This window comes from Mytilus galloprovincialis, chromosome 1, assembly GCF_965363235.1.
Source record: "Mytilus galloprovincialis chromosome 1, xbMytGall1.hap1.1, whole genome shotgun sequence".
In the NCBI taxonomy this organism is placed as follows: Eukaryota; Metazoa; Mollusca; class Bivalvia; order Mytilida; family Mytilidae; genus Mytilus; species Mytilus galloprovincialis.
The window spans coordinates 44,660,895-44,673,740 of NC_134838.1; the positions used below are offsets into that span (position 1 = coordinate 44,660,895).

The following is a 12,846-nucleotide window of genomic DNA, read 5'->3' on the forward strand; positions in this document are numbered from 1 at the left end:
GCATTGTCTATTCACAAACTGATACGCAGGGCATATCATATAGTATCGCCATATTGTAAATATGTGTAGATATACTATTAGTTATAATCATTATTGATAATAATTACTTGAACATGCATTTATAACATACATATGCAAGTAAAGTTGATACACATTTATAAGTGTAAAAATCAATGCTGTGCTTCTTATACATGGAATATTTCTTTATGTCATTTATAAACAATATTAATAAAAATTCTGAAGTATACTGACTACTGAACTGATGATGCCCTCTGTGATTGCAACAGTACCTAACTGTACTTCAACCCCTAGATCTTAGCGACCTTCAAAAGAACAAAAATGTTGTTCTATGACTGTGAATAACGTCTTTACCTTTGGATGTTGGATGTTTATGATTAATATGTTAATCTTAGCTATTATTATAGATACATGTACATGATTTTTTATTAGTTGTTATTGGCTTTTAACTAGCTGTCAGATACTGCGAGTAACCTCGGTTATGTAATAAGTGTCTTTTTTTAATGTTGTAAAAAACTTTTTTCGATTGATTTCGATTGTTTTTATTATGTTCTGTCTAGGACCCCTGTACGCGGTAAGGGAGAGGTTTGCGACACAGCAAACTAGCTTAACACCGTCTCATTATTTATGTGCCTGTCCGAAGTTGTTAGTCTGAAGTTCAGTGAAGTTTAGTGGTTGTCTTTGGTTCATGCCTTTCCTATTTGTTTATCTTTTAAAAAGTATATTGTTATATATTAAGCCGTTAGTTTTTCAATTGGATTGTTTCATATTTGTCATGTCGGGGCAATTTATAAACGTTACACGGTATGGAATTCTCATCATTGAAGGCCGTATAGTTGGTTATATTTGCTTATATCCACTTCATTTGAACTTTGGTGATTAGTTATCTCATTGGCAATCATACTACATCTCCTTACCTTAACCTATATATTTTATTGTTTTCCTACAACAATAGTTAATAAATACCTCCAGCAGCACATCATAGAATACAATGATAACATAAGTGTTATTACAATTCATTTGATAAACATGTACATGTACATGTATTCCGATAAAAAATGAAATTTCCCCGCATTGATATCTTTTTGTTAGCGAAATATAGTAACGTTTGCAAATACAGTATCTAGAATTACCGCTCATGGACCTGTGACAACTTATACATAATTTTTCGCATCTTCAAATTTTTCGTTTATGGAATTCATACCCTGCGCAACATCAACCTTTTTGGACACTTTTTCGGATGGCTCTACTAAAGTTAGAAATCTTTTTTAAAAATTCATCAAATGTTGACAATATTTCACATAATATATCATAAAATTGAGAATGGAAATGGGGAATGTGCCAAAGAGACAACAACCCGACCATAGAAAAAAAAAACATAAAAAAAACCAGCAGAAGGTCACCAACAGGTCTTCAATGTAGCGAGAAATTCCCGCACCAGGAGGCGTCCTTCAGCTGGCCCCTAAACAAATATATACTAGTTCAGTGATAATGAACGCCATACTAATTTCCAAATTGTATACAAGAAACTAAAATTAAAATAATATAAGACTAACAAAGGCCAGAGGCTCCTGACTTGGGACAGGCGCAAAAATGCGGCGGGGTTAAACATGTTTGTGAGATCTCAACCCTCCCCCTATACCTCTAGCCAATGTAGAAAAGTAAACGCATAACAATACGCACATTAAAATTCAGTCCAAGAGAAGTCCGAGTCTGATATCAGAAGATGTAAACAAAGAAAATAAACAAAATGACAATAATACATAAATAACAACAGACTACTAGCAGTTAACTGACATGCCAGCTCCAGACTTCAATTAAACTGACTGAAAGATTATGATTTCATCATATGAACATCAGGCACAATCCTTCCCGTTAGGGGTTTAGTATCATACCATCATAACATATATGAGAAGAACATAACCCGTGTCATGCCAACAACTGGTTTTTGAATAAATGTGTTTAATTCCAATGCAAAGACCCTATAAGTGAATCAATATTAACGCCAAAATATGCAATCTTTAATGACCTGACAACAGTATCGTAACTATATCCCTTCTTAATAAGTCTATTCAAAGGTTTTGTTAGTTTTTGAGGTGAATACTGACACCTTTGTGCTTTATAAAGAATATTTCCATAAAAAATTGGATGTGAAATACCTGAACGTATAAGAAGTCTGCATGTTGAGCTATATTTACGAATGATCGCTGTCCTTATACCGATGATAAAATTTAGTAAATGTTTTGACTAGTTTGTGATATCGAATACCCTGGTGTAATAATTTTTCAGTAATACATAAATTTCTCTCGTTAAAATCTAAAACATTGTTACATACACGAGCGAATCGTACAAGTTGAGATATATAAACACCATAAGATGGTGACAAGGGAACGTCACCATCTAAAAATGGATAATTAACGATAGGAAATGAAAAATCATCTCTTTTATCATAAATTTTAGTATTCAGCTTTCTGTTAGTGATATAGATATCAAGATCGAGGAAAGGATAGTGGTCATTGTTAGTATTAGCTTTATTTAAAGTAAGTTCAGCAGGATAAATTTCTTTAATATACATACTGAAGTCGTCATTATTGAGAGCCAAAATATCATCCAAATATCTAAAAGTATTATTAAATTTGTTTATCAGATGTTGTTTCGATGGGTCTTTGTTTATTTTTGTCATAAATTGTAACTCATAGCAATACAAAAACAGGTCCGCAATAAGTGGTGCACAGTTAGTCCCCATTGGAATTCCGATAATCTGACGATATACGGAATTCTCAAAGCGAACAAAAATGTTATCTAGTAAAAATTCAAGGGCATATATAGCATCAAAGCATGTCCAATTGACATAGTTTTTTTTGTTTATTGCTACTAAAAAATGATAATTTATTGCACTATTTTCGAAGGCCTTATTTGAACAATTTATTATCAGATTTTTAATTGTACCAAGTGTGCTGGTAAGAAGAATAGACAATTTAGTAGTGGAACAATGGCTTGAAGACGAAATAAATCTATATTTGTAAGGTTATATTAGCTTTTTTGCATAAGATCGTCAAGTTTGCAATTTGCATCTGAATAAGGATTAACCGTTGACTGCATAACGGAGTTATATTCTGTTGAGTATTATAAATCAGCGACAATGAGAAATGTTGAAATTGCTGTCTATTTTGTGTAACTGGGGAATCAAAGACGGGAACATGAAAAGTTGCCATTTTTTTCAGTATTTGTCGAGTATTTATTTTTTTAACATTAGTATTAGTTTTGTTTACGTTTGACCCATACGCAACTTTATAAAATTACTCAAAACCTATCATAAAGTCAAAGTGAATCTTCATCGAAAATATTAAAAGTTGAACATCAACCATTAGTCACATAAAACCCCACAAAAAATAGGTGCATAATCATTTGAAAATCCATTAACTCAACCTAGTTAGTACTCATGTAAGTTCGAATACATCCGCTAGCAGTCTGAAATACTACTTACCCAAACTCACACTTCCGACATTCACAGAGAACATCTAAAGTGGCAAACTTTCTGGGATTCGTATGAATGTGTCATACATTTGAACCCTGCATTGACCGATGTCCAGACATTTAATTACCTTTAAGCACAATTAAAGAATGAAGCATTACAAACCATAGCCGGTTTCGCACTTACTAAAGCAATCTACGCAGACATCATTATTTTGTTGAAGGTGAGATTCGGACAAACAAAAATAATCATACAAGCAAGAAATCCTCTTGTCAGTTTAAAACAATTTCACGATCAAACGGAAAGTTAGTAAAGAGGGCTTGAATCTTTTTATCAATCACAAAATTCTTATGGAACATTACTGTATCTTAAAGTGTACTCGTATCCAAATGTTACTGTTTGAACATAATATATCTATTATATTATATTTTTCATACTGTACTGAAATATTTAAAACATTGTTGTGACGTCATTCTATTGTTTTACGTGTTCTTTATGTCAGTGATTGGACTATCATTTACCTATAAGAAACCATTATGTTACCTTTAGCTGTCCAATATTTTTCAGAATAGCCCTATTCTTTCTTAAAAATATTGGACAGCTAAAGGTAGCATAACTGATTCTAACAGGTGAATGATAGTTCAATCACTGAAATAGAAAAACTATTAATGACCCTAATTGTTTTCATCATGTAAAGAAAAATACAACCAAAGAACAAATGACAATTAAAAACAACATTTTATTAAAGTCAACTTCCAATACAATAATTTTGTCACTCATCAAAACAGTTTCTTGAGGAAAAAAATCACTTTCAAATTGTTTTTTAACACTACCAATACTTATATCACAATCATTTTTCTCATGTTTTTGGGTTGACTCTTTTTGCACTAATTCAATAAGTTGATTATGCTCGTTGTAAGTCTTGTTTTGGTTGCAAGTCTTGTTTTTGTTGCCTTTATGAATTTCTTTTTTCAAAAGATTTATTCTCGTCCTTCTGTAGGTAATCAAAATTGACCTCTGGTGTTGTTCTTATTCTTCCTAACATCATTTTCAACTACAATTAAAATGAAAAAGCAATAAAGTCATGCTTCTTAAATTTAATAGATCATGCCGCAATACAAGGGCCACCAACAACTTTAACCTTATCCTGTGTACAATATGCGAATTTGAACTTCATTCATGAACTAGGGAGCTATAATACTTTTTAGAATTTTCAGTTTTCGGCGTTGATTTACAAGTTGTTGATTTTTTAAGTGATTGTTTAAATATGAATATAATGCAACACTTCGCTTATGAATGACGATGAATATGGGAAGCAGAATAAAGGATGACATTACCGCATTTTATATGTCAACTAAACAATCGTGTGTCCGATTCGCACGTTGTTCGCAGTGACCATTTTATTAAAGGTTTTTTTCAAAAAAAAATCGAGACAAAACTACGTTTCGGTAACATTTAAAAACACAAGGGACTCAATACACAAATAAACGAAAAAAAGAGCGAAACGACCTTGCAGAAAGAAAAAAACCCAGAAAAACGAGGGGGTGGTATTCAGGTGGTACCGTTTGGGTAATTAATAACAGTCTCTTAAAAATTCCATCAAAAGAATATAACTGATTGCATGTTGTTAGCTCTTCGTTTGTTCATACTTATTATGTATTTGAAATAAAATCGAATGCGGTGCACTCGATATGGATTAACAAGAACCTGTCTTCATATTCTATTCTTTTTTTCCCTCATTAACCCTGTAAGGAATAAAACCCGAGACGAAACAAGAAACTTATAGGAGAGGACTACATTTTGAAATATAATATATTTATAAAACTTGCCATTATTAGCTGCTTTTTACTATATCCTCTTTGTAATCCACACTGAAATAATGTATCTGAATAGATTCTGAATACACATTCGATATTAATCCAAAGCTTGAAACAACACAATAACTAATAACGACATCTCTTTCTTCGTTTTTGAATTAAGAATATGATTTCATCACTATCCATTTTGAAACGCAAAACGCAGGCCATGTAAATGTATTCACGGAAACTATGAGCGGAAACTATGAGCTGTCTTTGCGCACGCAAAAATCATTATACGTATACTCTGTGTCTTATTCTTCATGTAGCAATACATGTTGTCTACCTTTAGCTGTACTTTCTTTATGTCTATTTTTTTAAGTTGAGCTACTGTTTATAGGGGCCAACATGTAGGATATATTTTAATGTAAAGTTTATTCACAAAACAATTTTCATACTTAATGAAAAGAAATCTTTGCTTGCTTTTCCTTTTGTTTTACCTGTTTGACGTGTTAAACAATGTTTGAAGTAAGATATAAGCCTCTCACAGTCCATTCTGTAAAATATTGAACAGGTCTTCGGCCTGCGGCCTCAGACCTGTCCAATATTTTACAGAATGGACTGTTATCGGCTTATATCCCTTACATAATTGCTGTCATCTTGAAATTTTGTATATTGTACTTATATGGAGAGGATTATCTTAAGTTGTTATAACTTGTATCCAATCCTATTGTATATTTAGACAATAAAATATGTTTAAACTAAACTTGTGTAAACTAACTTTATGTAAATTACCGGGAGAAATTGAATAACACTTCCCGTGAACATGGAACAGGATGCTGGTTGTAACGGGACCTTCGAAGGAGTATCTTTTATGAAATAAAAACATAATCGACGCAGGACAAGACATTTAAACTTCTAACAATATACCGAGTACGTCACAAGGACAAACTTGATAAAAACCCTACCAAATCAAGCTCGAGATACGAGACATACACACCAGAATTTGGGAACTAAACCTTGTGTATTCTGCTACGATATTCACACACCAGCACTTTGCACATAGGTATCTGATATAGAAACACGCATGAATATTGTAAAACGCGAATAGGTATGTTTCAACTGCTGGGGCAACCACTGCATACACAAATTTAGTTCAAAACATTTTTGTCGTATTTGCAACAAAATACACCACACAAGTCTGTGTACTGAACGCCCTCTTATCAAGAGCAATGAACATGATAATCTGCTATTATACAGTAAAGTAATTGGAACTGTTTTTTTTTTCTAAATTCTAAGATGCCCTTACTGCAGTGACGTCATTTAGAACTGTTCTACAATCCTGACTGATTTAGACAGTTCATCCGACAGTTCTACGGTTAGAACTGATTTGGACAATTCTACCTAGAACAGTTTTAGACAGTTCTACGCTAGAACTGATCCTGACAGTTCTACCTAGAAATGATTTTAGTCAGTTCTACCTAGAACAGATTCTGACAGTTCTACTTAGAACAGTTCTAGAACTGTTCTAGGTAGAACTGTTCTAGGTAGAACTGTTCTAGGACAGTTTAGAACAGTTCTAGGACAGTTTAAAACAGTTCTATGACAGATTATTCTGACAGTTCTAATGAAAGGTTAGAAGTGATCTCCACTGTATAATTGAGCGTTTATTGAAATACTTGAAAAATCAACATTGATCATTAATATGACGATAATTTTGGATATCATCTATAAACGATCAAAAATGGAAGATTACAACTAAATAAATATATACATTTGTAGTTGAATAAGTGTTTTTAATTTATTTTTCAGCAGTAACGGCACAAAATGGTCTTGAATGGGATGAATCGAGCAAAATACAAATGACAGCACACATACTATGAATTTTCATAAAAGGGATGAATTCACCATCTTTCAATCAGACTTCTGTACTACTACATCTTGTAAAGGAAATGAAGAAGAAAGAAGAAAGAAGAGGTCACTCTACTCTCATCGTCAGTTGAGGTACATGCAAATGTACTTTTAAAAAACTACCGTAGCACCCAAATGGTCAGATCACTTATGTAAAGATACACATAGGCTTTATGACGAGGGAATATAGTTATCAAAGGTACCAGGATTATATTTTAAAACGCTAGACGCGCGTTTCGTCTACATAAGACTCATCAGTGACGCCCAGATCAAAATAATTATAAAGCCAAACAAGTACACAGTTGAAGAGCGTTAGAGGACCCAAAATTCCAAAAAGTTGTGACAAATACGGTTGAAGTAATCTAGTCCTGGGATAAGAAAATCCGTAATTTTTCGAAAAATTTAAAGTTTTGTCAATAAGAAAATTTATTTAAATGACTATATAATTGATATTCATGTCAACACCGAAGTGTTGATCACTGGGCTGGTGATACCATCGGGGACGAAACGGCACAGATATCATATGTAACAGAGGATATAGCATTTCACAATCATCGTCATTTGGAAATAATGACAAAAACGTACAACATTTGAAAAAAAATCAACAGTTCAATTAAAAACAGACGCAGGACCAAGATTACCTGTAAAAGTTCTGATCGTACCTATGATTGCCGTACCATAACATAACAAGACCCGTCATGTTAACACAGGACTGAACTATTTACAGGGACTATAGCTAGCACATCCTGTCCTTCGAAAATCGTAGTAGACTTCTATAGGGATATAGTCGAGGATGAAGTAGAACGAGAAAATTGTCAAACCGGTGTGAAGTCAGAATTAGGCTACTTAATTTTCGATCAAATGAGAGACAAAAGAGAAAAATCATTGATAAGTACCAACATATTTAACATTCTTGTTTCGCACAAAAAAGAGGAGCATAATCTAGAAACGTCTCTAGACACAATGCACAAGATTACTCAACCTATACGAAAGATCGCGGGTCCGGAAGAAGATACAGAAGCGGACAGCTGATGAAGATGAATATGTTGAAGGAGACTGTTAACTGTTCGAAGACATTCATGGTTAATTTAAAATATTTGTTAGGGTGTACAAGAACTTCATAAATTAATTCAATTTAATTCATTTATCGAAAAAGAGACTTTTCAATATAATTTTCAACAGTTGGCGCTAATGAGTTGTTATTAAATGTTATGGCTGAAAAGACGTGTTTGTTTATATTAGCATAACTTGCCACTGTTTACAACCTCTACAACACCAACACATGTCTATACAATATATGACGCTCTCTATCTGTCATAGTTCAAAACAGGTGTTATCAAATTTATTAGAATCTGTAAATTTATTTGTAACAATACCAAATTCCCTAAATGACATAACATTAAACTCTTAATATAAGCAGCATTTTATTCAAAAATACATAAATAACATAGAAAACAAAATAATAACTAACATCAGACTCGGACTTCTCTTGGACTGAATTTTAATGTGCGTATTGTTATGCGTTTACTTTTCTACATTGGCTAGAGGTATAGGGGGAGGGTTGAGATCTCACAAACATGTTTAACCCCGCCGCATTTTTGCGCCTGTCCCAAGTCAGGAGCCTCTGGCCTTTGTTAGTCTTGTATTATTTTAATTTTAGTTTCGTGTGTACCATTTGGAAATTAGTATGGCGTTCATTATCACTGAACTAGTATATATTTGTTTAGGGGCCAGCTGAAGGACGCCTCCAGGTGCGGGAATTTCTCGCTACATTGAAGACCTGTTGGTGACCTTCTGCTGTTGTTTTTTTTTTTTTGTGGTCGGGTTGTTGTCTCTTTGGCACATTCCCCATTTCCATTCTCAATTTTAATAAGTTCAAGCAGAGAAAGGGGGAAATGAATGCATCCAGATACCATGGCTACCAACATTAAACCAAGCTCGACTACTTATATTGTGCGGTCATACACTTTAATGTCCATCGCTGTACATCACATCAGTTTCCTATTCCATTTTTTTCGTTTATATGAAAACTATAAATATTAATTTTGTTTTGTATTAAGGAATGACTGTAATATTTTTTCTGTCTATAGAGAAATAACATAACAAATTTGGTGCAAACTGAATAACGCGCGTAGCGGGTTATTTAACAGTGTGCACCACATTTTTTATGTTATTTCGAATAGACAGAAAAATATTACAGTCATTTCTTATAATTGAGTTCTAAATTCCATTTTGAACCGTAGAAAACCATGAAAAAACGTTGATGACGTCACGGTCACAAGACTAACTTATGTCTATGGGCTCATAACAAAATAACGTCAGCCAATCAGAAGACGCGTTACATCCAAAATTAAATTATAAAAGCATACGAAATATTGTTGTTAAATATTATCACTTTCACGGTACTACAATCTGCTGATACCTACAATTTGGCATTAAACAAGAATCTTGTTTTTCACTGACTGCTTAATGTATTTTTATATTTAATCGAATGGAAGGGTAAGGGATGTGTAATGATTGACATCTAAAGTCTTAGATATACTATGTTTTATAACATAGTTGTTATTGGCTTTAAACTAGCTACCAGTAACTTCAAGTGCTCTAAAACATGTGCTTTCTCTCATGTTTGTTGTTTAGGGTGTAATAATATTACTCTGACACATTCAGTCTGTGTTTATATAAGTTGTTTTCTTTTTTATTTGTATCGATCGGATGAGATGAGCATTTTTTTTTCAACCAACGTAATTTTATAGGTTGTTTTAATGATATTGTGTTACATCATTGTCCCAACTAAGAAGAGGTTTGGCGCCTCCAAACATGTTTAGCCCGCCATATTCTGTATTTCCCTGCCGTAAATCAAGAGCCTTTGGTTTAGTGGTTGTCGTTGGTTCATGTCGGTCTTATTAATTTTGGACATTGTTATAGAATATGCCGTTACTTTTCTCAACTGAATTTTCTTATTTTTCAAGTCGGGACATTTTGTCGTAATGTTGAAGGCCGTACAGTTGCATATAGATTCACTTCATTTGAATTGTGGTAATCAAATCTGAAGACCTTATAAGATGTAGGATTGATTGCTTAAAACTTGCACGGGAAAAAACCGTACACAGTCTCAAGTCAAAATTAAAAGGCAAACATATTGCACAGGATATTTACTAAAGGTGAATATATAAATTTATGGAAATATAGTACAGATTCGGTTCATGATTCAAAAGATTTTCTTTGAAGACTAAAATGTAAAACATGAAATTGAGAATTGAAATGGGGAATAGTCAAAGAGACAATAACTCGACCAAAGAGAGGAAAACAGCCGGTGGCCACCGATGGGTCTTCCGTACCCGGAGACATTCTTCAGCTGACACCTATAACGTCTATTATTTAAAGTTAATGGACCCTTATTTAGCATATTATTAACACAATATATGGTTTGAAACAAAATTTGAACACATTAGTTTTAGTTTAGCTCTATAAAAAATGTTTATCATTATGCAGCAATCTTCAAAAAATATTTGAGTTATGCAGTTTGTAGTCGGTATGAACAGTTGAGATGATACCTAGGACTGTTGTTGACAGTAAAGTAATATTTTTTTCAGATTAAGTTAGTTATACAATTTGAATCCAATCGAATTCATTGTAATTTTACATCATAATAAAACTAAATGGTTTGTGCTACATTGTTCAATGATCGAAGTTAAAATAAATGTACAGATTTAAAATTTACTTTGCAAAATGTAATTCTTAATTGTTGCTATTTTATTAATGAATCAAAGTTATAAGGAAATAGTGATTACAAAGAAGTTACCACTCCAGCTGTTTTGACTACTTTGACATCTGAACAATAACACTAAGTTCATAGTTATATATACAAACATACTATGTCATTAAACTTGATAACGAAATATGAAGATTGGTATCTGTAAAACGTAAAATTCGGAGATTATAGATCTATATTTTTACAATTAGTGCTTGTCAAAGAAGAAAACTTTCTTTATCTTATATAACTATACAGATTTATATATCATCTATGTCAATTGCGCGCCATGCCTTCTTTCCTTTCCCTTTTTGTTTCCGTTTTCTTTTTTCAGTATGAGGTCTGTATTCCAATTCTTCTAGTATATCTTCTTCAAAATTTTCAGTCTAAAAATGAAATTGATTGTGCAAATGAGAAATGAATAAATTTTTTTGATAATTAAAAGAAGAACGATAAAATAATCTACATGCTCCACAGAACCGGTATAAATTACAAATATATATGTTCATATTTTACAAGTCCAGTCAACCTATAATAACTTATTTAAACTATAATAACTGTTTCAATATCAATTGCATTGTATATGAATTCGGAAACGATGCATTAAATCACCAAAGATGTGTTCTAAATTGGTACATACTTAATTATTAAAATCAGTAATAATGACGACCCTGTACCATGGTGCCTGAAACATAACCATTTATTGGAATCAACTGTTTTTAAATTGCTACGAATGATCATTCTAACGGACCGAAGAATAATCTTTATTTGTCCCACAATTTATTCAAATAGAGGTATTGAATTATTTGCCTTTTCATCTAACTTTTTATTTGATCTGAATTTTGTTATTAAATTTACATGCATCAGATAAAAAAAGTGAAAAACAACCACCTTAAAATCCTGATAAAAGTAATAATTCCGTTTAGTGAATTGTTCAATTATTTTCTGCAGTATCCTGGTGAAATCTTAAAGTCCAAGCACAAGTTGTAGACTGTTGTTGTGAGTTTATTTCATCGAAGTATAGGAGCAGTATTTTAAAAATGAAACATTGATATAAAGGCATTATCTATATGCCTTTTCCAAGTTAGGGGCCTATAATTCAATGGTTGTCATTTATAACTGTATAGCATATTTGTTTTTCTTACATTATTTTGTACATAAATTTTGCCATTTGGTTTCTCGTTTAAATTGTATTGCATTTTAGACGACTTCCATTCAAGTAAGAGGTTAAGCTAGCTTTACAACCAGGTTTAATACACCATTTTCTACATATGAAAATGCCTGACCAAGTCAGGAAGATAACAGTTTTTGTCTTCGTTTGATGTTTTAGAGCTGTTGATTTTGCCATTTGATTAGGGACTTTCCGTTTTGAACTTTCCTCGGAATTCAGTAATTTTTTTCATTTTACTTTTCTGTATTTTGATTTTATACGACATGTTCTTAGTTTATATTATATCATGCATCATTATTGTTGTTCATTATTTAATCATTTACTTAGGAAATTAAGTATACATAATTACAAGCCGCTTTTCATATACAAATACATTTTCCCCCTATTAATATGAGTCTTTGTTCAATTTACACTTTTCAATTCATTTTGCAGAATTTATCTTATTTTCAAATTAAGAAATATTTGGCATGAGTAACGTTACATAGTTTCATTTCATTTACGAAAAAAAACACATTACTGCAAGTTCACCAATCAAATTTTCACCGCATTTCTTCTTGTTTACAAGCTTAAGTAACCATGTATCCTCACGTTTCCAAAATATTCTATATAGAAACACTGAATAAAAAAAAAATATGGTGTTTTGAAGCACCTAAGATATATGTTCATGACTCTGCAATGAAATTCAAGCTTCTATTTCTACATTAATATTTTACATTGGTAAAAT

General features: G+C 32.3%; 1 protein-coding gene across 1 annotated transcript in view; it reads right to left on the minus strand.

The window, feature by feature from the left end:
- Positions 1–10,935: 10,935 nt before the first annotated feature.
- LOC143075525 (TPR and ankyrin repeat-containing protein 1-like) overlaps positions 10,936–12,846 on the minus strand; it is a 41,472-nt gene continuing 39,561 nt past the window's right edge. The window contains exon 14 of the mRNA XM_076250966.1: positions 10,936–11,337. Within this exon, the coding sequence (XP_076107081.1) occupies positions 11,212–11,337 (126 nt within the window). The 3' untranslated portion in view covers positions 10,936–11,211. The remainder of the gene's footprint in view (positions 11,338–12,846) is intronic.